Genomic DNA, 26167 nt, shown 5'->3' on the forward strand with positions numbered 1-26167 from the left:
AACAAATAATTAAAATTTGCTGAATATACAGTACAATATATATTTTACACGTTTGACAGTGCCATTGTGTATGTTGCAGTTAATACAGTATAGTGCTGCTTGGTACAGTATTTCCAAACACAAACTGGCATCACAAAGGCTTGGGCCTCTACTCTGCAAAATATTAAAAATAAATATAGTGTGTTTATTTAAAATTTTTTGAAAATGTCATCTTTTTAATCTATTCTTAGTGATACGTAGGAAAATTATTTTCAAAATATCTCTTGGTTTAATAGGCTGGTAGACAATGTGACTGTGTACATAAATTCTTTTGCTAATTGTATAGACTTTCTGCAGTATCATTAATTGAATAACACAGATCTTGATAATATAATTTACTAAGATATTCTGACAATTTACTGTGTGTTGTCACTGTTATACTATGCATACCTTACAGTAAATAAAAGACCCCAGGTAGGGCTGTGCTGCCGGACTACAACTTCCGGCATTCCCTGCTGGTTCTCGAATGGATGCTGTTATGTAGGGCTTCTGCCATTTAACGCCTGGGGGGATTAAACATCCACCTGAGACAGGCCTTCTCTGTCCTCTTCTTTTCTCATGGACAAGGAAGGTATTAGGCCCATGTCTGGTTGGGACACCCATCCATTTATTTGATGCTTCCTGCACAGGTAAGGAACCATCAATTCTGTTTGGTATGTCCGTCCATCCATTAGGGCCATCTAGTCTAGGTGTGACCTACTTCCCTCTTTTGGCCAGGATGCGTTTAAATTCTCTCAGGGCCTCCCGTCCAGGTAAGGGATCTTCCTGGTTCCTGGCCAGGATGCCCATCCATCCCGTGTGCCGCCTACAACAGCAAATCCTCACAATCTGCAAATTCCTTTCCTGCGGATTAATTTACTCACTATTATAAAAGTGTAACCTTCTTCATTATATCCGCAGCCTAATCACACCAATTCTTAGATAAGGTCCTGGGGTGGGGTGGAGATGAACATCAGGGTGTTGTATTCTCAGACATTTGAAGCAGAAAAAAAATTCAGGTAGGCCTGTCATGTATGATCAACACATGAGATTGAGCAACAACAGGTTTGTGATGCCCTTAGATGTCTAGTTTTTGGGTGCTGCATGAGCGCCACACTAAATTAATCAACGTGTGTCTGCCTGGTGCTGACAGGTATTGGTAAGCCATCAAACCCCATTTGTGATGGGGACCAGGGAGTATAATTGTTTCTAATGAGTGAGGAATTCCGAGTAAGTGCAGGTCATAAGCTTGTACTGATTATGCCCGGTGCTGCACCGTATTACGTAGTTTAGTGAGGTCCTCAGATCAGCCTTTCTATGGTCGCTTGTGGCCTCTGGTGGAGCACCTAAAAGACAATAAAGGAAGTAAAAGTCATATCAAGGCCTGTGTAGGTGAAACAGCAACTGGTCCTGCCCCTGAACCGGTCTCCTGCCAGGGTCTAACCCCATTTTTCCCATTGGTTAAACCCCAAAGGTATTTTTTTCAGGGACTCCCATGAATAAAAAGAATTGACTGCATTTAATGTCATGTTTAATATTCATTTGATTACAGGTAATCAGCCATCTTATTTTGTTGTAAATGAACATTACATATTTCAGAAAAATGTACCTTAAGGTGTATTTTTCAACACAGTATTTGTTCCAAAAAATACACAGTATTATGTACTTAAATCTGTCAGTCAAGAATGTACTTAAAACTGCATTAAGTGAAGAATATTTTTGAAATGTTGTAGAAAGTAAACATGTGACTTACTGATCAGAGTCTTTAATTCAGTCTCTAAGGCTGCCATATTTTAGTATCTTAATGTGATGTAACTCAGTGTAGTATGATAAAAAGTAATTATCCCTTCATCCAAACCTCCATTTATTTTTTTGAACATGTTTATTCTTGTTTCAATTGCATCAGGCATGAGAATTCTTTATTGAGCATTTTTTATCCAAGGCAATTCCAAAATCTACAAAATGACCCATATACAGACTAATGGAGGTCATCCATTTAACTAAGCTGTGTGTTTGTAGAATTAGAAGAAGGATTAGAAGAAACAGCAAAGAGGTAACATGCACGCTTCAGACAGCAGGCTTCTGGAGTAATGAGGCAGCAATGCTATCCACTGCACCAGGATGCCACTCAAGAAGAAACTGTGAAAACTATTTCTGTACTTGATTTCAAAGTAATGACATAATATTAATGGAGTCAACTTTGTAGCGAAGGACTATATCTTTGCTAAGTATGAAGTTACAGGCTCAGTTCCCACCCAACTGTTGACCCTGAGCTTGGCACTTAAACTCATGTAGTTGTGGCAGTACTCATAGATAGATCACTGAACAGGCCTGTCAGGCCCAGGCCCAGGGGTCAGCAGGTCCCTCATGAAAATAAATCCAAAATAAGTTTCAGTAGCTAAACTCTGGTGTAGTGCTAAGGATTTTGGGTCCTCTCTGTAAGGTCAGTTTTTGGGTAACATTGCCATTTCAGGGTCTTTAAGGGCTTATGTAAACCCTAGGCACTCTGAACCATTATTCTCTATTTCTTCCCTAGTTGTTTTTTATACTCTGTTTAAATTTGTATTGGGTTGTTGATTTAGGATATGAAACAGAGATAATGCTGATGGCAATAACGTTATTGTTTGTGTTGTGATTTGGAGTCCCAAACTTGTTCAAAGGGTCTGTTTGGCCTCCGAAAGACCAGTAAACCCAGCCAGAATCTTCATTGGCCTGTCTGGAATAGGCTCACCTAAACTCAGCCAGGCCCCAAACACTACCTGCTGGTGTCAGTCGGAGCAGGCCGTAGAAACAGGGAGCTGGGAAAACAACTATAATGCTTCTAAAATAAAGTCAAAGTTCCACAAGAGTAAGGATAACTGTCAGTCCTTAACAACAACAACAACATTTATTTATATAGCACATTTTCATACAAATAATGTAGCTCAAAGTGCTTTACATGATGAAGAAAAGAAAAATAAAAGACAAAGTAAGAATTAAAATAAGACAACATTAATTAACATAGACTAAGAGTAAGGTCCGATGGCCAGGGTGGACAACTTATCAACTTATGTATTAACAAAGCAAATGAAAAAATTAGAAACACACAAAGGTAAACCTAAAGCAATCCATTCCTAGTATGTTAACCACAAATCAAAATCCATTAAACAGTACAAAATGGACAATCCAGCACAGAAAACACTATACTCAGTAACATTCTACACAAATAAAATGCCTCACTGCTGAAAGTGAACCAGGAAGCTGCGACATCACAGTGGCCCTGCCTCCTATGGAACAATGAACATAAGCACATTTAAAGTGACTGTACAAAATAATAAAAATAACAGAAATAAATTCCTTTAAAATAAAACATGTAATTATTTAAAAAATAACAAAATACATGCACTTATATTAATACATAACAGTGCGCAGCTCTATAGAATGACTCAGGTACTCATCATTGCTGAATGTAGCACTGGAAGTTTAGAGCACATCAAAAAGCGAGCACCATTCATTTGGATTCTCCAAGATCATTCTCAGTGTGAGCGAGCTAGTGACTCTAATCATCCAAATGATCATTTCCTAATTTGTGGTATTGCATGGCATGTTATTATAGGGTATTTCTGTATTTGTGTTTTGTTATTGAATGCAAAGTGCATAAAGGCTCTTGTGTTTTTTTCCCCAACAGCCCGGCATTTTAATCCCCATGTAAAGTATGTTTGTGTAAATGATGCAGTATGTTCTATCTACTCTAGTATAATTATGTTTTTAGATTGTGCTTGATGGCCTATATATACAAACAAACATCAGCGTTTGATTGAGTAACACACTTTTATGTGACACATCTTTAGGCAGGGATTGGAGGAGGGGGGCTTAATGTCTTGTAAGGACACAGGGCCCATGGACTCTTCACCACTCTCTTTATTTATAGTCACCAGTGAACCTAACCTGCTCTTCTAATTTGACAGATAATTACAGTACCAAGAGACAATTCATTTTAACACAGAGAGCACATGTCATGGTGGGCATTCGTTCCCATGACATAAGGGCTGTGAGGCGACTAGTCAGTATAACACTTGCCACCCTAGCATTTCATAATGCATTGCCAAATGGGCTTACAGGGCCCTGCTGATTATATGTCCAACAGAAGTAGAACCGAGCCTTGTTTTAAAGTGAACCATATTTCCCGTCTATTATGAGTATTCTTGCTAATTTTTTATTGAGATGATCTTGTGGACCCTTTCATGCAGATGAGATCAACATAATTATGCTCTGGTTGGCAGCATAAAGAGCAACTACAGCTCTTCAGTAAAATGATGGCTGATTTTGTTTGCTGCTCTGGGGGCTGACAGGCATTCCTTTCTTTTTTAGACAGTTCAGCTGCTCCGCAATTGGATGCAGCTATAAGACTTTTCTGTTAGTGTTGGCCAAAGTGTCTTCGACACGCTCCAGATTTCCCCACAATGATCAAGCATTCCTATTGAGCTGCCTGACACCGCATCAAAGACAACACTTGTTTCTAACGGAACTTCTCATTCATATGCTGCTGCTGTGCCGGGGAGCGATGAAGCTGCCTTTGTTACTCGTCTCTGCCGGGCATCCTGTGCCTCCTGTCAGTTGAAAAGCTGAAAGGGTAACTTGCAGGTGGGTTTCACTGGTCTGCGTTTTGGGCTTATAAATGTGTTTGAAGTATTCAGACACTGCATAGTTGTATAATACAAGTGTGTTATAACTTCAAAGTCATCCTTGATTAAAAAATACACTTGTTTTGGCAGTAGAACTCTCACTGTCCTGACTTTAGGGCCAGCCTATTTATCGTCCATCTGTCTTGCTTTGTGGGGTGCAATTACTATGCTGTGATTGCATGCCATTTTAGAGAAGCAGTCTATTATTGGGTAGCAGACAGAGTAATGATGAGATTTAATTGTAAAATCATTTTCCCTGCATAAGATAGCTACATCAGCTCTAAAACTGTTCTTTTTAAAAGATGGATCCAGCCCATCATGCTCCTGAACCCTTAGCCTAGAAGTCAAAATCGCAGGACAAGGAGCAGCGTTGGGTGTCTTTAATATATCACATTAGGCAACTACATGTTATAATTCTGGAGTTTTGAAAATCACCGATTACACTTGTGTGATTATTGTGCATTTTTTTATATTTGTTTCAATATTATTATTTTTTTTTATTGCTGCTTCAGTATCCAACTCACCTGTCTGTGTTTCAATTGGAAAAAAAAACAAAGAAATGTAACCAATTGTATCTTAGATGTTGTAAGTCAACTTGGATTAAGGTGTCAGCCAAATAAGTAAATGGAAATGATATCACCATGCTGCCATTTTGTGTTTCGATCCTGATCATGGCATCACCATTTTATGTGTTTTTGCATGGCTGTACAAATATTATTGTTGATGACAGTGGCCATTGCTATCATGTATCTGCCGGGCACAATGATATCATTTTCTTGGATCCTATTCAAGATGGTGGTACGCTAGTCCAGGTTTGTGAATACTCATATTCATTAATATTCATTAAGTATATTATATATTATGTTTAAATTCCTATTATTGTTGTTATATTCATATACATATTCGTTGCATAGTCATTGTTCAAGAGTCCTATCTTCAATTTAAACATGACATCCAGTGTAAAGGGGCTACCTGTTTGTGGTCCACTTTTATTTTCCAGAGGCATTTATTTAACATTTTAGCAAAAAAAAACAAAAAAAACATGCATTTTACACGTTATGAATGTACAAATTGATGACTTGGCATGTGGATTTTGCGACTTGAGAGATTTTTTCATGGACGTTTTTGATATTGTGTGCTGTTATCCAGCACTGTTCACTATTGTGTCCCATAACTGTGTTATGGTCGTTCTCCATGAGATGAACAATTTTTCTTGACCATCACTACAAGCTATATGGGGTAAATAACAACAAAAAACCATTTTTCAGTGAGTATTCCTTTAATACTTTAATATTCCTTTTTGGGTCACACATCTTATCTACGTTATTTTATTTTTAAAAAGTCCAATGTGTATCACCTTGATTATTCATGTCCTATGGAATAAAGATCAGACAGCAGTTTTTTTTTTTTGCAGGGGTCTCACACTGCTCAAAAAACTGATCCGTTATTTCAAGCCCAATTGTGAGCCCACAAAACACACAAATCTCCAAACCAGCAGCGAAGGATAAAACACAGAAGCATTAGAGAAAAATAACACTTAGCTGTTCTATCTTGAATTAGGCAGTGAAAAATTGTATGAGAAGGACATGAAGATAGAGAAGAGGTTACAATAAAGTAGCAAAGAGACCGAACTGATTAGCCATTGAATCGCAGATGTTACATGTCTTAAAAACAAAGTTCAGTTTCAACAACCAGAAAACACCAAACCAAATGAATTGCATGTAATGTTCTTTGAATCCAATCTCAGAAGAAACAGGATTACAGTATATAGGAGAGCATAAATACTGTCGTGTTAATAACATCAGAGGTATGCGCATGCCCAGTGGAACATGGGATACATCATTATAGTAACCCTATGACTCTAAAATAGCGGCACACATATACGAACAAAATATAGCACTAAAGAATTACAAATATTTTACATGGAAGCTGCTAAAAATATAATTACATCAGAAATGAATTCTCTGAGAAAAAAATGGAAAACACAAAAGATGCAAAATATCATCACAAAAGACAATGATGATCATGATATTTCCTTGACTTGACATCAATAGATGATTATTATCATCATCAACTGGGGTCTTACCTGTATGATTCAACAAGCGAATTACAGTAGCTGTTAAAAATCATGGCAACTGTTAAGTAAATAAAAGATAAAAAAATGTAAATGTGGACCATCTTCCATTCTAACAGGTCATGCTCATCCCTCGGCATTTGCCATATCCAACACTGATACTGCTGGGATATGTTCATTCACCCCCCCCTACTGGATTAGGCGAGCTTGGCAGTGTTTATATTGTGATTTGCATCTTTTTAGTTAGTCATTTAGCTAAAATCAAATATGTTATTTATGCTTGACTGATCCTGACAAACTGTGCAAATGCCACATTATATTGTTACATACATTCATATAGTCCTGCGGTGGGTTGGCACCCTGCCCAGGATTGGTTCCCTGCCTTGTGCCCTGTGTTGGCTGGGATTGGCTCCAGCAGACCCCCGTGACCCTGTGTTTGGATTCAGCGGGTTGGAAAATGGATGGATGGATGGACATTCATATATCATTTCTTTATATTTAAGTGATGGTATTATCCCTGACCCACAGAATTTCCCCTTTGTTGTTTCATTCTTTTTAAGGCTCTTCCATACTTGTGCTTCCTACATTTTTCAGTTGTCAGTTGGACTGCCTGCCTGCCTGCCTGCCAGCTTGGGTGGGTGGGCCAGGGTTTCTCCAAGCAAAATACTGGGACAGCTCTGGTATCCATCTGATGCCAGTACCAGTTATCTAAAAAATAAATTAAGTTACATTTTTTAATTATTATTTTCTTTTCTAATTTGATAGGTGAAGCGAAAAACCTCCCTCCATACCCTGGGCCCAACAAGATGCGAGATTGTTACTGCACGGTGAACCTGGACCAGGAAGAGGTGTTCAGGACCAAAATTATTGAAAAGTCTTTATGGTAAGTTATGTCTTTTTTGGGCAGGATTTGGGTGCTTTGTTTCTTTGCGTGACTTTTTTTTTTTGGAGGCGTAGTTGTACCTCTGTGCTTCTGACTCTTTGGCCACTGCAGTTGCTGCAGATCATTTCTTCTTGTGTGATCCTTACTTTTTTTTATAAACAGCACAGAATGTCTTTGAAGTTGGTGGGTTTTCTTGTTTATATATTGATGGAGAAACAGCTGCCGGCCTGGAATGGCGCAGTTTGTCTAATTAGGTGCAGCCTTATTCTAGGATCAAGCACTGCTAATGACTGCTGTAATTTTTTTGTGGGAGTTAATTCAACCTCTATTTCTGCCTTGTACCATATACATTACTACCAGAAGGGATCCTACACCATTGGGCTCTTGAGCAAGGCCCTTAACCTGAAAATTGCTGCAGGGGCCAGGACTGTAAGAGAGACATTATGGTTTTACATGGGTCTCACCCCTGGGGTTTATTCTATAGTTGCTTTACTATCCATTTTCTAAATTGTTTACCTTTTGTCATTTCACTGTTAATTGCTTTATCCTGTTTACCACCTTCCATTTTTATCATTTTTTAGTTTAGTTATTTCTCCTCCTTGTTTTTGGTAATTATGTAGTTATACTTAATGACAGTGGAGAGGTGAGACCCTGTACTGATTAAGTAAAAGGCCTTAGGTGCTGTAATCAGTTTAGTTGCTCTAATGACTGCACACAATGGCAGTGGTGTTAAGTAAGATGCAATCAGGAAAGTAACATATTAGTAATAATAAGGCTGCATGATCCTGGGAAAAACCATAATGAACAATAAACGTAATGATGATACGATAATGATAAGTAACGCGATAAATCAGAGATTAAGGTAGTGCACTGTGCATTATCTCCAGTACAAGCTGCAAATACAGATGATAAATTTTATTAAAACTCAAAAATTACAGTCAAAAATGTTTTGTACAAAAGCAATACATTTTGCCAAATATTTACAAAAAATATGTTGCAAATTATTCTGTGCCTATAATGCTACATTTTAAATAAATAAAACTATCAAATCAGATTGTTGCAAAACTTAACAATCTAGGCGTTGGGGTGTAATTGTCCACAACATCACTCAACAGGCAGCAGTGCACTTCAGGAAAAGGGGAGAGAGGAAAAACAAACAAACAAACAAACAAAATGTACCAGATTATTGCCTTTGTTTTACCTTAGCTCAGGAATCCAGTTTGTTAGCAACTCTGGTCTGTGTTTTCCACTACACTTGAAATATTTACCCATTGACTACATAGCACTCACGTTAAGTCGCCCTAAAAGTGTCTGCCAAATGCGGTAAATATAAGTAGTATAAGGCATAACAGAAGGCCAAACATTTTAGCTCCATATTACCCTGTTACTAGCCACTTAAGTTTCTTAAATAAAATAAACCCACTTACCAATGGCAAGAAGCAGTCTGCGTCTGAAACACTGAAGTCTGGGCCAGCCATTTACTTTGGTAGCTTTGATCATATTGTTCGCTTTGTCAGTAGTAAAAAGCATTAGCCCATCTTCACATAGACATCAGCTAGCCATCGCCTCATGGCTCATCCCATAGCTATATTTTCTCCATTGTGTTTTTGGGGGAGAAGGATGTCTGTAAACATGCAGTCTTAATTTCAAAGTTACGGTCGATGAAGTAAATTGTCAGGGTAATGCAGAGCTCCGTTGTCTTTCTTGACCCAAGATCGGCATTCATGCGAAAAATTCCATGTCTTTCAGCTGTTTGCACCACTACTCATACATCTCCAGAATGGCAAATTGGGAAAAATACAAGTGATGGAATCTGGAATCATTTATCAAGTTTGTTAATAAGGAATACAAAAATTTTTTTTGGACAGTATTTATCGGCACCATCAGTCTATATACAGGTAGTGGATAATGGTCTGCATTATTTCTTTTTGAAGTTGGCACCCGGGCTTGTATGGTGGCGTGCATTTGAAACTTTTGGAAATCTATAGCTACTTTAGACATGGTTCATATTTTGTCTTCAGTCTGGCCATGCTGCTTGCACATTTTTCTGAGCAGCATTCTTTGTAGTGCTCTTTATGACTTTGTTTCATATGGTGCAACAGGCTTCTTGTGTTTCCTCTTAAAGAAGCCATCTTCACTCAACATGATGTAGAAAATACCTCAGTTTGTAAATGGTCTTCCCATTTATGGGCAAATTACTGCCATACAACATATTTTCAAGCTCATTTGGGATGAAATTTGCTTTTAACTCAGGATTTTCAGTCTAATGTATATCCATGCTGTCACTGCCTTTGGCAATTAACGAGTTGATGGACACTGAGCTGCTGTTGCGCCTCTTTTGCTTATGACATAATTGCTGTGTCTGTAGTGTGAGAGAGTCTCCACTAGCAGCCTTTTATTTTGTAGTTTAGTTACTTGCCTAAATTAATTGCAGCTTAAGTTTTTCGCAGCTATATTTTTGATGCAGCGATAGGTTTACCACAGTAATGATTTACCACAATAACTATATAAATGCAATAGATCTTTCATGATTAAGTAATAATGAGCCAAGGTTGATACCGGGAGGGTGAGAATCAGATAAACAATTGTCAGGACATGAAACAAAATTTTAAATCGAGAGATATAGTGAGAGAGTCATGAGCCAGAATATCTGATGAATCCTAAGCCAAGTTGCAAGAAGTAAATCAAAGTTGAAGAACAGCAAAATAATCCATAGCCACAGATATCTTTAGCAACGATGACATTAGAATTTTAAGTTTTGAAACAGTTATAAACTCAGACAGTAAAGGAGTGCGTACGGCAGACCTTAATACCGTCGTTATAATAACGTCAAGCATCGCACACTCCGGGACATCTTGCTTAGCAACAGCCTGGCAACCCAAACATGACAAATATCAAACAATGGTGGCGCCAATACTAAAAACATAATAAGAATACGTATTTACGTCTTCAAAAGTGTTCTGAATCAAAAAACAGATCAGATGGTAAAATGCTTTGACTTCTAAATCCTCCAAAATATGACTTTGATTCTTTTTGGAGGCCATGGAAACGATTGTGAACAATAAATAAATAAATGTAAAAAGCAAAGTCCAGATTTTTATGGCAGTTGCAGTACCCAAGAGATGTAAATCCCTTAGGCAGTCACTGCTACATTATTTTCTTGCTGTGTTCTTCTGCTTCCCTTTTGCTCTTTTCCTTTAGGTATGTTTAGTGTCCTTTTGGTAATTTGATGTTGGCCTTTCATTGTTCTTGAATTTTTGTCTTGTTATTTTTGGATTAAGAATTTTGGTTTACAGATTTAATCTTGTAATCCTTAAATTAGTTTCAAGTTTTTATTTTTGAATTTGCTATATTTGATTTTATATTGAGTAGTTTTTTGGGTTTTCCTAATTATTCAGTAAATTAAGATTTACATCAGCCTTACTTGGATTTTTTTCATTTCCCTCCCTATTTTGTTAACAACAAACACACACTTTTAATCAATTAAAATAAATTCCATTATAAAATCCCAACTCAGGCCAAAATTCTAAAAACCAAATGAAAACATAAACAAATGACTCAAAAGAGCTGATCAGGAGATAACAAAATCTCAATCCCTTCAAGCAAAGAAAGGTTTTTAGTGAGAAGATTTAACGAGCAGGACCACAAACAGAAAGAAGGTGAATGCCACTGCAACTGGCAGTGGCCAGCACAGCTGCTTATTTATTTCTTCAGATCACTGCAGCACTGGAGAATAATTCACAGTTAGAGACTTCATGACTTAAACACCAAAAACATAACTGAGGATATGGGATCAAAGATATTCAGAATACAAACTAGAATAAAAACAAGGATTTGAGGGAAAAAACAACAAACCAACAAAACTGAAAGCAAGTCTTAACACAAGGTACGTGAAGTAGTGAAACCACTTTGCCAACTCAGTTTACATTTTCAGTAGGAATGAAAATACTAGACACAGCTATACAATGTATAGAGGAAGGGAAACAAGAGCAAGCCATTATAAATGGTTCTCAATGGATGCCTTGGCATATAATGGGTCTGAGGAGCACACATTTCATGTCATTATGATTTAGTGTTATAACAGGGATTTGAGGCTAAAACCAAACACTTGACTCTCTCTTCAGAAGAAGCCCATTAGAAGGAGGTGTGATCTAGTGATAAATCATAGTACTGTTAACCACAAGGTTGCCATTTCAATCAGCACTAAAGACTGACCATTTGACACTTGAGAGTGCGGCACTCGTTGAAGTACAGCAATCCCCCGCTCTATCGCGGTTCAGCTATCTTGCCCCCGCTATATCGTGGAAAAATTCAATAAGTACATCCTACCTGTAGTGTGCTTTGCAGCCAATTCATAACAAAGCATACGGTTTTCAGCAGACAAAGAGTTTTGCGTTACAGCACCCAGATGATTTCTTACAAATCCTGTTATTGGCTGAAAGAGGAGACTCAACCAATCAGAGCAGATTTTATTCTCTTGGGCTCTGATTAGCTGCTGCTAACGTGGTGTAATCTCGCAAGAACAGTGAGCGTGGGTCCCAGACGAATTGCATATGTGATCACCTTGCTTGTGGTTTAATAAGTTTACATGTGTTTAAAGCGTGTGGGAGGGGTATTTTAAAGCTTAAACTATAAAAAAAATGTGGTCTTTCTATTTCGCGGATTTTCACCTATCGCGGGTGGGTCTGGAACATAACTTACGCGATGGGGGGATCACTGTATTGAAAAAACTGAACAATGCATTTGTGATGAAACTGTCGATAGTCATGAACCGAAATGATCCAGGGCAAATGAGGATGCAGCAAGGGGTAGATTAAAAAAAAGTGACAGGTGCTTTTATTAAAATTAAAAAAACAAACAGTGTTCAAATAAATAGTGCAGTGCATCATACTCTTCAATAAATAAATAAATAATCCATAAAATCCATGAGAATTTGAAGGTTAAAATCAATCCATAAATATGCTATAAATAATCCATAAAACATAGGTTAAAGTCAGGGCAGTTGCTTTTAAAAAAACATGAACCCAATACTTCCTTCCAAAAGCCGATGTCTCCCCGGCTTACCCTGTACGTATCCCTCAGCATGTGGAGATGTCCTATCGACAGGTGCAATCAACCATCAGGTCCCCTTTGCCAGGCCTTAGGCATCTCTGGGATGCCGCGTTGAGCCACTCATCCCCATTATCAGTCTTTCAGTGTCCGTGGAGGACACCACATAATGGGCTGCTGCTACTCTCCTTCATTGATCAATAGGAACACTCCTCTGCAGCCCCAGGCTCCTCACCCTGAGGCTCGTCCCCCCAACCTCCTGTCTTTCATTTCTCTGCACCGGCTCTCTTCTCTCGCTCCTTCCTTTCGCTCTTGCTTTGTTTTGTTTCATTTCAGCCTCTGTTCTCTCCTTGCTGTTCTCCTTTCTTTCCTTTCTCTTTTTCTTTTCCCTTTCTGTTTTCTGTCCCCCTCTACCATGCAGGCTTCTCCTATATTAGTTTGATTGGGCGCAGATGTGACCCTCTACCCAAAGGTCTTAGAAGCTCGGGGTACACATAGCTACTCACTTCACCACCCCACTGCTCTCCAGCTTACTTGGTAGCACAAAAGTATTAGGCCCACTAAGTATTATTAAGACAGGCTGATCATATATAAATTGCAAATGTCTCAATAAAGTACAGATAAACTTTGTCTCTTTGCCTTGAACATTGTTTGTTTTGACGAGGCAGAGACAAGCCTTTTTGTGAAACTGTTGCTATATCCAGTATATACAGTATTTTACAGTTTTGTTCATTCTTATTTTGTAGTCCACCTTTATATCAGTCTGTCATTCACTGACTGCAATAATGATAAATTTACATTAAAAACGTTTCACAAAGTTACAGCTGAGAGTCAAATGTAAATGTTTACTTAGAGATAATTATACTACCATAGGCAGCATATGTGTATTGAGTCAAAACAAGGTTTGGTTTTGTGGAATTTTATTGCTATATTACTATATGCACATTTCTCTAAAGTGGACTTTTATTTAAGGTCATTGTCTAATTGTATCTGAGAATCACTGATAGGACAAAAGATTTCACGACTTCTTCTAGTCACCCGTGGTGCTACTTAAATAAAGGTCTACTCAGATTCATGTTTCTGTTAGGTATTGTTGAATCATGTAAATCCATTACAGTGACAGTGTTTTAAAATGAGCTGGATTTTAATAAAAAACTACTCAGTAACATCTTTGTCCTCCATCATGGTATGTCCCAGAACAAGTCTGTTAACTTAAACTCAAACTGCAGGCAGCATTTGGCACAGTTTAAAACATACGTTATGCTTTCCTTCTCTGCAGTTATTCTTTGTGTTAAAATGCCATTTATAATTTTTGCATGTGGCTGCTTTTTTTGAATGCCTTCAAAAACAACAATATTTAGGCTCACCTTAACTGACTGCACCCTAATAAGTGGTTACTCACTTAGTGCAATCTTTTTATACTTGTGTCCCTTCCACCATCCCTTGCCATTCAGCGGGGAACCCCACAAGCCCTTCTCCCCTCGGCGCTCCTTTTCATTTGAAAAAGTTTTATTTCCGTTCCATTTTTTTGTTTACACTAAGCGGTAGGATAAGTCACATGACTGGGATTGTTGCTTCAGTTATGTTACCGGTTGTGACAATATAAAATGGTGGCAATCACATTGCACATTATTTTTTGGTAGAAAACACTCCTTGAACTTGTTAGCATAGTTAGCTTCAATTCCTAGTAGTCCTTAGCATCATGGTACATTTCTCGGTTTTTGATTTCGATTCTCATTTTGCTTTCACGTTTTGTTTGCTTTGTCATTTGTTTTTTTTTTGGCTTTGACTTGGTTTCAAAGCCAGGTCTGGCTCCATCTGACTTCATTTTTTTTTGCTTCACAAAGCTATTTTTTCTGATAATAATTTCGCTGACACCACTTTGTCATAACAACATGTACCTGTGTAGGATAAGACAGCTACAAAGAAAATGCTTGACTTCTCCCAAAATTTTCTTTGAGCAACTTTTGTTTTTCTTTGATATTGACAGTCCAACAACTCATAAATCAACAAATGATTTGTCACTTGGGATCAGACCTTTTAGATAGTTAGATAGATAGATAGATAGATAGATAGATAGATAGATAGATAGATAGATAGATAGATAGATAGATAGATAGATAGATAGATAGATAGATAGATAGATAGATAGATAGATAGATAGATAGATACTTTATTAATCCCAAGGGGAAATTCACAATTTTAGGTCTTTTCTGCAAGTAATGCCCCTCCAGGTATCCAGGTCAAATCAGATTCAATGTTAACTTTACTATTCTTGTATTAGAAATTCATTTGGCAATGGGCATAACAGTGAAAAAAATAACAGAAAAAAAATCAAACCAGAGGAAATTACAGTTTACAGTATACAGCTAAAACTTTTCCACCTCGCTCATAAGGTCCGACTTCTTACCAATAAAGACATTCCATGGACCAAGTTTCTGTTTGCACCAATTGTACTTCTTTTTTATAGGAACACATTGCTTCTCCTTGCAAATGGTGGGCACATGTGGCAGCTCCACACATCTTCTGACTGAGCTGAGTGGGTCAGCCAACTTCTGTACCAGAGAACACAACTAATGAAGAATTTCAGCCCAACCGTTTTCCAGTGCCCAAAGCAGAGATATTAATAGAAAGAAAATACAGTTGTAAGCAAAGAATACATTTCCGTTTGCTTTTAATGTCAGGTTACACGCCAACATAAAAACACATGAAAGAAACCCAGGGAACAATGCAATGTCTTATGATATATTTGTAGTGATGTTTAGGTCATTTCAGGCAATAGAATCAAATGCTGTAGTGCTATTTTGCTTCATGAATGCCTGGGATTATTGTATAATGGAGAACTGAGGAGCATGGACAAAATGTTAAAGGGAGTTTGATGCATAGAGAGAGGGAGAATTGGTGTTGTAACAAAATGGATATACTTGAAAAAGCACTAGACAAGTGAGAATCACTTATTAATTACTTGAGAAGTTGGCATTATTTTGCAGAAACTGGCTTTATTTCATTAGACACTGTCCCTTTATTTTTAACTGCAGTTAGTCCCTTAAATAAGTTGGCTACTGTGATATCACACACCATGCCTAGCAAATGCACACACCAGGGAGCAACACATCATTACAGTAACAACAATTAAGCCAATGTCATAATCAGAAAATATGGCAAAATGTAAAATAAAATGACGACAAAAACATTATGTGTTACATCTAAATCCTGACTTAATGGGGTCTTCAGCATTTGTTTATGTTCTCATTTAATAGTAAGATGTGTCTGTGACAGTTTAACGGCCATTTTCTAGGTTCATGCAGGTTGGCCGGCTGCCCCACACATTTGGGGGTGTTGGAACAGATGTTTTTACAGATGGATGCTCTTCCTGATTCCAGGAATGCTTTAGTTACCTTTTAAAACACACAAGAGGGATGGCAACCTCATTTTAACCCTGGATCACAGGGGTTACTAATAGTTAGTTATGCATGTAAGTTGAACACGCGTGTCTCTATAAAGCAATTGGCTCACAGACCACAAGGGGTTCACCTCTTTCTATGTGGCCTCCATCCTTAAAAACAATTTGCCAAAAGTAATCCTGTAAGAAATAAAAAGACCCTGTACCTCGTCAGCTTTAGAGTGGATGTGTTGTATGTGATGGACCAGTTTTTAGACATCTTCTATACAATTTTCATTGAATTTCATTTTGAGGATAAATAAGCACTATACTGTATAAATGTACTGCATATCTAGCTATATCTATTGAGAATGGCAAATGTGCTATATAAATAAAATGTATTATCATTATTATTATTATTATTAATCCAATCTAATCTAAATAGTCTTTTCAGAATACGGCTGACCTAGGTCTCTCAGGACTTAAAACACACACACACATATAGTAAAATATATATTGTAAAATAAACACAAGAACAATGTGATAGGTTTGGGGATCCACTCTGTATACTGTAGAGTGTAGGTATAAATGAGGGCTTTACAGACTGGAATCCAAAACAGAACTGAGAACAGCAAAAATGGAGGTCATATATAAAGTTGGCAGAAGGGAAATGACGTCATGGGCAAATGGCATTCTGGAGCCGGAAATGACATCAGGAGGAGGCGGGATCTTGAGAACCGGATTCGGAAGTGATGTTGAGGTTGTTGTCTGAGGACCGGAAGTGACTTTTATGTTGAGGATTTCTTGGTTGTTCTGCAGGAAGAGAAGAGAAACAGTTAGAGGGCAGCGCTAACCCCTAGTCCAGTGGGTAAATGCACTTATTTGAACCCGTAAGCTGTCTCCCAATTGCACATGTGTGACTATATATATATATAATTTGTATATTGCATGATATTTTTTATATTTTTTTGTTTTTAAGTTATTTTTCTTATTTCATTGTGTATATATAATTATTTTATAACTTGCTGAGTTCATAAGTCAAGAGTGCTTGTAAATAAGAACAAGTAAAATGAACAGAAAGTGCTAAGTATCCTTGAGCTAGACAGGCCCTCCACCACATGGACTTTAGCATTTCCTCTTGTTTAGATACCTCCAGAGACTCAACATCCATATTGGAATTTTGCAATTTCCAATTTTCTCTAGGAAAGTATTTTTCCATGGATCACTTGCTTAGACAGAAATTTGCAGTTGTGCAACTCATTGGACTTATTTGTCTGGCTCCAAAAACAACTGGCATATACTTCTGAATTAGATGTACCGTGTTCTTTGCATGCCCATCCATTTAATTCAATTATAGGATGCCAGCATATTTCTCAGAAGAATTAGTTGCTATGCCGGCATCAACCCTGGACGAGGTCTTGGGCATTCACAGGAAACACAGATGCAGATTGTTCCAGTAAAATATGCACACCAAAACAGCCCAAATTAAATTCCTTTTTTTTTTCATTATGTTTTTATTCCCATCCAGGTTAACACAATCTCCGCTCTTGTACAATGCTGCGGTTTTTTTTTACCCTTTTAATTAGGGATTCTCACAGGGGATATTGAAGTAGGCAATCTGCATCTTGCTGTGGTAATAGAAAAAAAAGGAAAAGTGATGTTTCCAATTATTCCTTTCAATTGGCACGAGCTAAAGGCACATACAATATAGTGGATAATGATGAAGCTTAAGTGGCCGCACCGCCCTTTAAGGAAAACATCTGGGAAAGGCTCAAAAGAGGCAGCAGATGCAGAGAAGAGTCATCAAGAGAGAGCTGCTGCCACATGCAGTCTGAAAATGGGAAGTCTTTTTGTTCAGACCTGGGTGCAAGTAAAAGTACTAGAAGTAAGTTATTGGCCAATGGGGCTTATTTAGTGTAAGCAGACTATGGTGTGCATTAAGTGGACGTTGTGAGCTATCAAGAGGCAGCCTTGTTAATTATAAAAATGATACAATTGTCTCATACTTCCTAGTTGTTTTTTTTTTTTTTTGTTCTTTATTTCGTCTTATACGATTTCTCGTATTAGAAATTTGTTAGTTTTTGCATACCCCTTGGGGTTAGTGCGCAGGGTCAGCCATTGTACAGCGCCCCTGGAGCAATTACAGGTTAAGGGTCTTGCTTGTTTGTTTCTCATAGTAGTAGTAGTTACAGTAATACTGTTATGTGTGCAGAGTGCTGTGAAAATCTTAAAAGAATCAGCAAAGTCTGCTCCAAATGATATGATTTAATATGGCTGCTATATTGTTTTTTATTGTAGCAGGTTAGCTGTTGTAATAGGAATGTGCGAGCTGGTGTGTGCCACCATTTGCTGTTCCCCATACAGCTCTTCTTAATATAGGACAAGGACATAAATTAATGATTGTTTGCATATTTATTTGAATTTTATTGAACTCTTGAAACACATGAGCTGGTTATCCACATGCCAACGTAGACTATTTATTGATCAAAGGACTATACTTGAAGGGCTTGCTAATTAGTTTTCTGATGTTTTCATAAACAGTCTAGGAATTATAGTAACTGGAAGGGGGCATGTATGTTTTCCGTATTAGACATATGAGGACACATTTTTTTTTGTTACTTACAAGGGGAGTGCAGTATATATTTTTAATTTATTCCACTGATATACAGATAAACAATGCAGAAACAAAAAAACATTGGAAATTTTAAATGCAAACATCAAAGAGTTTCTACAGATGGATATGTCACTCTTGGTGAAAAAAATGCTTTATGATCTTGCACATGTGTAGAGTGACAGGTTAATCCCACCCCACCACCACTTTTTGTTTTGCGATTGTAAGGTTTTGATCTGCAGAATAATTTTGGCCTATCATAGAGGTGGGATTACATCAGGGATCCGCTCTGAGCCCTTTCATATTTGCAGTGATGATGGACAAGTTGACAGAAGAGATTAGACAAAAGTCCCCGTGGACTATGATGTTTGCAGATTACATTATGAGTAACAGCAAGAGTAGGGAGTGGGTCAAGGAGACCCAGAAGAGGTGGAGATATATTCTTTAGAGAGGAGAGGAATGAAGGCCAGTATCAGCAAGGCATACATGTGTGTGAATGAGAGGGAGGTCAGAGGAATGGTGAGGATGCAGGGAGAAGAGTTTGGCAAAGGTGGGTGAGTTTAAAAACCTGGGATCAACAGTACAGAGTAATGGGGAGTGTGGAAGAGAGATGAAAAAGAGAGTGCAGGGCAGGGTGGAATGTGTGGAGAAGAGTGTCAGGAGTCATTTGTGACAGATGGATATCAGCAAGAGTGAAAGGGAAGGCTTACAGGACGGTAGCGAGACCAGCTATGTTATATGGGTTGGAGACAGTGGCACTGACCAAAAAACAGCAGACAGAGCTCGAGGTGGCATAGTTAAAGATGCTAAGATTTACATTGTATGTACCGGGGATGGACAGGATTAGAAATGAGTACATTAGAGGGTCATCTAAGGTTGGACGGGACAAAAGTCAGAGAGGCGAGATTGCGTTGGTTTGGACATGTGCTGGGTATATTGGGAGAAGGATGTTAAGGATTGAGCTGCCAGGTAAGAGGAAAAGAGGAAGGCCCATGAGAGGGTTTATGGATGTGGTGAGAGGGGACATAAAGGTAATGGGTGTGACAGAACAAGGTGCAGAGGACAGGGAGATACGAAAAAAGATGATTGGCTGTGGAGACCCCTAACAGGAGCAGCTGAAAGAAGATTTTTGATTTTTAACAAACAACAAATATTGTTTTATTTTTTATTGTTTCTTTGATGACGTTATCCCCAAAGCATTTCATATTTTGTTCATGGGAACAGGATTTTGCAGGGGATGTAGCTCGTGATTTAATTTTCACTGCAGCTATTTAAGATGGCTGTGCAGAGACACCAGCATCTAGGGTTCTGGATATAACCTGTAAAATCTTGCAAATCTTACTAGTTGTGTATGAAAAGTGATTTAAATCATTCAGTATATTTTATAACTGTTGCTATGACTATGACTGTCTTTTTTATAAGAACATATGCATTTATTTAGGTGTTTTTTAGCCCAAGTAATCCAAATATGGTGTTAATTTTTCTACAGAACAGGGTGCATAAGTAGTGGAGTGCCATTGCTTTTAATGACGCAACAAGTGCCACACACCCATCCATTTCTCTGGGTAAGATATCACTGGAATTGTACTGATGCAAACGTGCGGCACCCATAACAAAATCAGGACTGTAATTGAGTATCCCTGCTAAAGAATGTGTCCACTAAAAGTTGAAATATTTTTCCATTTTGGCATAACAACATTTTTGTTTTTGTTATAGCTGCCACCACTTGCATCAATATGTTATGTCATCAAAAGCAATGGTATGAAGGATGACCCCTCTACTTGCGCAATGTCTGAGATCTGGAAAAAACTAAATTACTTTGAATGTGTTATTCCTAGTTCATCTGACTTCTCCTTCTGACTAACAACTTTGAATTTGATTTGTGTTTTGGGCATGACAAAAGTTTTTGGATAGACTTAAGGCTGTGAATTTGGCACATCATTTTGAATACGTCTCATTCTCCTAGTCTTTTCTCTTTAAAACCTTATCGTCTCTTTGAGTCGGTCAGAAACGGTACAATGACTTTGATTTTAGGTTACATATTGGATTTTGACGTTTGGTGTTTCCACCTTCCTGGTTTTGACTTCAGCCTGTTATTATGATTAGTTTTTCATGTTGTTCTTCTGTGCCTCCATTACCTGGTCTAGTAATAATTACATTCGAGACCTTGAGGATGAGCTTTTCTATCTGCTCCAACTTTTTTGCCTGGATTATTCATAGTAAAACTCCCTGAAAAGAACAAAGTTGAAAAGTTGAAACGTGTATATAAAAAAAAATACAGTCATACGCCAAATGACATCTCCATTTGGGACTGTCCATTTGTCCAATCACAGAGTGTACAGTCTCAGTGGCTGCATGCCGGGTATGTGTAAAGCAGTGTTTCCCAAGCACTGAATTACACCACCAGTGGGTCATGGGTTACAATAGTTAGTTTGCATGTGGGTCACAGCGTATCGCCTAAGCCAACGTTCCTCAACTACTGAGTTGCCACCCGGGTTGCTGTCTGTGGGTTCCGGGTTGGTGTTGTTGGTTTGCAAGACCATAAAGATTGAAGATGACGATAAACAGTAGTGTAAGGAAGGCAGTGTGGGCCAGATACATAAGTGGAGCAGTGTTGATCAAAAGAAACATTAAAGGGCTCTCCAAGAGCTGGAAAACATGTGAGACCCTCGGAAATAATAATAATAATAATGAATTACTGCATTTGGTTTTAGCAATTTCTAGAATATTATTACCCATTGTTTTTCCTATAAATCTCGGCCATAAGTACCAAACCCTCAACTTGGTCATCCATAAATTAACGTGTGACTGTATAGTAAAAGAAGGTTATCTCAACATTTAATTAATCAATGTTCCATCAATCAATTTTTGAACCCTCTCTTTAAATTGCCTTGCAAAGGAAGAGTGTATGACAATAGCTGGCCAGCCAGTGAAGTGAATAATGTTCCAGGAGATTCATTGTTAATAATTCGGTGTGGAGGTCAAACCAGAAAGATAAATGGATGAGCACCTAAGCCAAATCATTAACAAATAAACTGAAACCAAAAATGAAAAGCAAAAGTCTTTATCAGTGTGGATTTCTTTTGAATACAAATCAATACAGGGCGGCACGGTGGCACATTGGTACAGTAAGGAGACCTCCCTGCGTGTTCTCCCCGTGTTTGCATGGGTTTCCTCCGGGTGCTCAGATTTCCTCCCACAGTGCATTGGCAATCCTAAATTGTCCCTAGAGTGTGTGCGTTTGTGTGTGTGCCCTTTGGTTTGTTCCTACCTTGCACCCTGTGCTGGCTGGGATTGGCTCCAGCAGACCCCCGTGACCCTGTGTTAGGATATAGCGGGTTGGAGAATGACTGGCTGACTGACAAATCAATACTCAAGATGGTTTGTTTTATTGACAATCTTGGGCACTGAGTTCCAGACAATGGGTCTACTAAATCAAATGCCTTATTAGCATTAAGATCATGAAGGAAGGACTGGTATGAACAATAACTGCAATGTAAATAAAGTGACACAAAACAAGGTTCAGGCAGTGAATTAGCCCTGCGTGGTTTATAGAAGGACTAAAAGGTTGTACTGTGATACAACTAACTGTTCAGAGCTTAGTCACTCCTTGGGTACAAACCAATGCTGATTTGGGTGGCGACTTTTAAGAACCCCGAAAGAGAGAGGGTTTGGAACAAAAAGGGTCCATTATATTATCAATGGCCTTATACCACCACTTTTAATAGACAGGAAACCTGGAGTTTATCTTTGCCCTTTAAGTCGAAAAATACCAGTTTAACTGTGCAGGGAAAAGAGGTGAATTCAGTGGTCAATTTAAGGAACATTGTTTAACATGTTAGGTTAGTAATGTTCACATATTACAAACTTAACGAGAATAAGAGTCAAGATGAAAGCATTCTAAAAAGTCTATAACTTCCATTTGTTCAAAATGTGTTCTAGTTGCTTGTATCCTAAACCTTTTTTTCTCATGTAACATGCATTCAGGTCTTTCTAATTTGGTCATACTATCAAATATTTTAATGATTTGTTTTGGATGGGAGGTAACTTCACTATTTCAATGTTTGTCCAATTTAAAGATATTTGCTTGTAGTGAGAGTCAAGCAAAATGAAGAAGGGGCCTGAGTTGCCTCGAAAGCGGGCATATTGTAATGTTTTTAGTTAGCCAATAAAAGGTGTCATTTTGCTTGACTTCTCACTACATCAATAATGGCTAACATGGCACAACACCCTAGTACTATAGATGCTGTATTTGCTTGATCAGCAGCATAACCGACAAGCAGGGCCAGCTCTTGCTTTTTTGCTGCCCTAGGTGAAGATAAAAATGTCCAATCCATGTGCTCTTGTACTGTACATATACAGTATCACGTGGAAGAGCTTGGGGATTGGGGTAGAGTATGGTAGACATAGATGAAATCCAAGAGCCCAGAGGTAGCTGGGAGGCTTGTCCCCCTAGGAGTGTCATGTGCAGAGTAAAAATGTTTATTTAATTGAAAAGTGAGGGGAGAGTGTTCTCCTTGGCTGATTAGTAGTATAGCAGAGATCTTTTCGAGAAGATCTGGGAGGAGGAAGAGATACCGACTGACTGGAAGGAGGGTTACCTAGTCAAGCTTCCAAAAAAAGGAGACATAAGTAATTGTAACAACTACAGAGGCATCACACTCCTGTCAGTGCCAGGCAAGGTCTTCAACCGGATCCTCCTAGAGCGGATGAAGGACGCCGTCGATCCACAATTACGAGATGAGCAAGCAGGTTTCAGGCAGAATCGATCATGCACAGACCAGATTGCAACGCTACGTATCATAGTCGAGCAGTCCTTGGAGTGGAATACACCGTTGTACATCAACTTTGTCGACTATGAGAAGGCGTTTGACAGTGTGGATCAAGGGACCCTGTGGAAGCTCCTCCGGCACTAAGGCATCCCAGCCAAGGTGGTCAGTCTGATCAAGAGCTCGTACAAGGGAATAACCTGCAGTGTGATCCATGGAGGGCAGCTCACCAACAGCTTCCATGTTATGACGGAAGTCCGACAGGGATGCTTGTTATCCCCGTTCCTCTTCCTCATCGCTATCGACTGGATCATGAAGACATCCACTAGTGAACGCAGGAATGGAATCCAGTGGACCTTGTGGAGCCAATTGGAAGACTTAGAGTTTGCCGACGATCTTGCACTTCTTTCCCACAGTCAGCAGCAGATACAAGAAAAGACAAATGTGTTGGTAGCCACATCATCACAGGTTGGACTCAACATACACACAGAGAAGACAAAGATTATTAAGATCAACTCCAGCAGCAACAACCCAGTCACCTTAAATGGAAGTTCCCTGGAGGAGATACAGTTCTTCACCTACCTGGGCAGCATTATCGACCAGCAGGGTGGAACAGATACAGACGTCAAGGCAAGGATCGGCAAAGAATCCAGCTCAAGAACATCTGGGCTTCCAGAGAACTGACCTTGACCACCAAGATCCGTCTGTTCAACACAAATGTGAAGTCAGTACTATTGTACGGGGCCGAAACCTGGAGGACAACCAAAAACACCACCTGAAGAATCCAGACTTTCATCAACACCTGTCTCAGAAAGATCCTCCACATTCGCTGGCCAGACACCATCAATAACACTAATCTATGAGAAAGGACCTGCCAACATTCAGTAGAAGCAGAAATCTGAAAGAGAAGATGGAGATGGATAGGGCACACCCTACGCAAACCGCAAACCAGCATCACTAGACCGGCTTTCAGATGGAACCCCCAAGGAAAGCGGAAGAGAGACCGTCCAAGAAACACCTGGCGACGCGACCTTGAGGCAGACATCACAAGGATGGGCTACACCTGGAGTCAACTAGAAAGAATGGCTCAGGACAGAAACCTCTGGAGATCTATCCTTTGGCGGCCCATACCCCGGAAGGGGTGGAGGGCATAAGTAGGTAAGTAAGAGTTTGTGCGCATTAACATATTACTACCACCATAGGCAACAGCTTAGTTTGCCTATTTCTTGAACCAGCCCACTTACAGTATATGTGTCATTTTCAACATCTGTTACATTAGCAATAATTTCAGCAAGTCTTAAGTAAAGCAATTGTGATGCACAGTGTACATTAAACAATAACTACATGGTTTTGTTCCCCATAAGATAATAGAATTTCAGGAGTAAAGATAGGCTTAGACTTGGAGAAGTATAGCTTTGACTTTTCGCTCCACTCACACATGACATTAACCTCGTAATTTAATGGTAAACTCCGGGAATAACCTGTATGAGTATTAGGAGCTAACAGTTTAGTTATTAGTTGTTCTTATTTGTAAGCCAGAGGTGGGTAAACTTTTCTCCCCGTGGGCCACAAGGAGATCTGTAAGGTCTCTAGCAGGCCTCATGTGACAAAAATCTAAATTTACTAAATAATGAATGTTATTTTCACTCAAAAATACATGTATTACTTATATAACTGTATAACTTTGGTAAACAAAGAAAGCAGCAAATAAAATTAGCTTTTTGCTGCATTTCACTTTCTGATAAGTTACTTCTAAACTTACTGTGCTTAGTTTGAAAATGTCTCTTCAAATTGAACTCCCTAAAAGGAGCAAGACTGTCATGGCATATTAGGCACACTGCTTTACTTTCAACATTTGGAAAACAAAAAAAAATACTTGTACATCCATTCCTTGTTAAAAACACGGCATTCATGTTTAATTTACGTTTTTTCACAGTAGCACTCATTGCTAGGGATAACAATATTTGAAGTATACTATAGCGCTCGGACGATAACAGCAGAATTAAACTGAGCGACTGAAGCACACTCATGAGAATACGTGAGCTTACATAGCAACCAGCCCTGTGACTACGTACGATCGAAATATCTGTGTAAGCGTACAGTTACACGTCGTACAAAGTCCACTTCTGTAAACACGTGCTTATGCTTGTACACATGTAACATTATAATTGAGCTTACTCATTTGTTCACGTTCCAAAACATGCACTGATTATGTATTGAATTTGTAACTTTTGTTAACAAAATCACAAAGGTTTCAAATGTATGTGCACACAAATTGATGTTGCAGGCCACATGTGTCCTGGTGGTTGTAGTTTGCCCACCCTTATAGTAAGACTTACTTTATGCACATCCAGTATTTTGTTTTTTATCAATTGGTGTACTGAATTATTTTGTATCAATGTTGACAATATACCTTTTTCTTTTTGACTCACGTTCTTGAGTTTGCCTCTATTGGATAGTGATGACATGTTGTATGATAGTTGGACATGCAAGTAAGAATTTCACTGTACTCTTTACATGTGTACAACACTAATTGTTGGACTCCATGTGCACAACAGTCCAACTATTTGGTGTTTAACAACAAGTCAGTGCAGAAGACCCAGTGTGGAATGGGTTGAACCTGCAGAAGTATCAACATATAGACTAGCCCTTTTCTTCAGCTTTCATCACATTCCCCTTCACTATTACATTTTTTTCTATTACCTAGCCCAAAAGCA

At 38.6% G+C, this 26167-nt stretch overlaps 1 protein-coding gene across 3 annotated transcripts in view; it reads left to right on the forward strand.

Annotated features, from left to right (window-relative positions):
* Positions 1–26167, forward strand: part of rasa3 (RAS p21 protein activator 3) — a 310651-nt gene that overhangs the window by 111068 nt on the left and 173416 nt on the right. For 2 of the 3 annotated variants that reach the window (XM_028800053.2, XM_028800054.2), the window contains exon 2: positions 7522–7639. In XM_028800053.2, coding sequence (XP_028655886.1) covers positions 7522–7639 — 118 coding nt within the window. Of the gene's footprint in view, positions 1–4618; positions 4642–7521; positions 7640–26167 lie in introns of those variants that run through there. The other variant, XM_051926869.1, reaches the window with a different exon arrangement.

This window comes from Erpetoichthys calabaricus, chromosome 4, assembly GCF_900747795.2.
Source record: "Erpetoichthys calabaricus chromosome 4, fErpCal1.3, whole genome shotgun sequence".
NCBI lineage: Eukaryota > Metazoa > Chordata > Cladistia > Polypteriformes > Polypteridae > Erpetoichthys > Erpetoichthys calabaricus.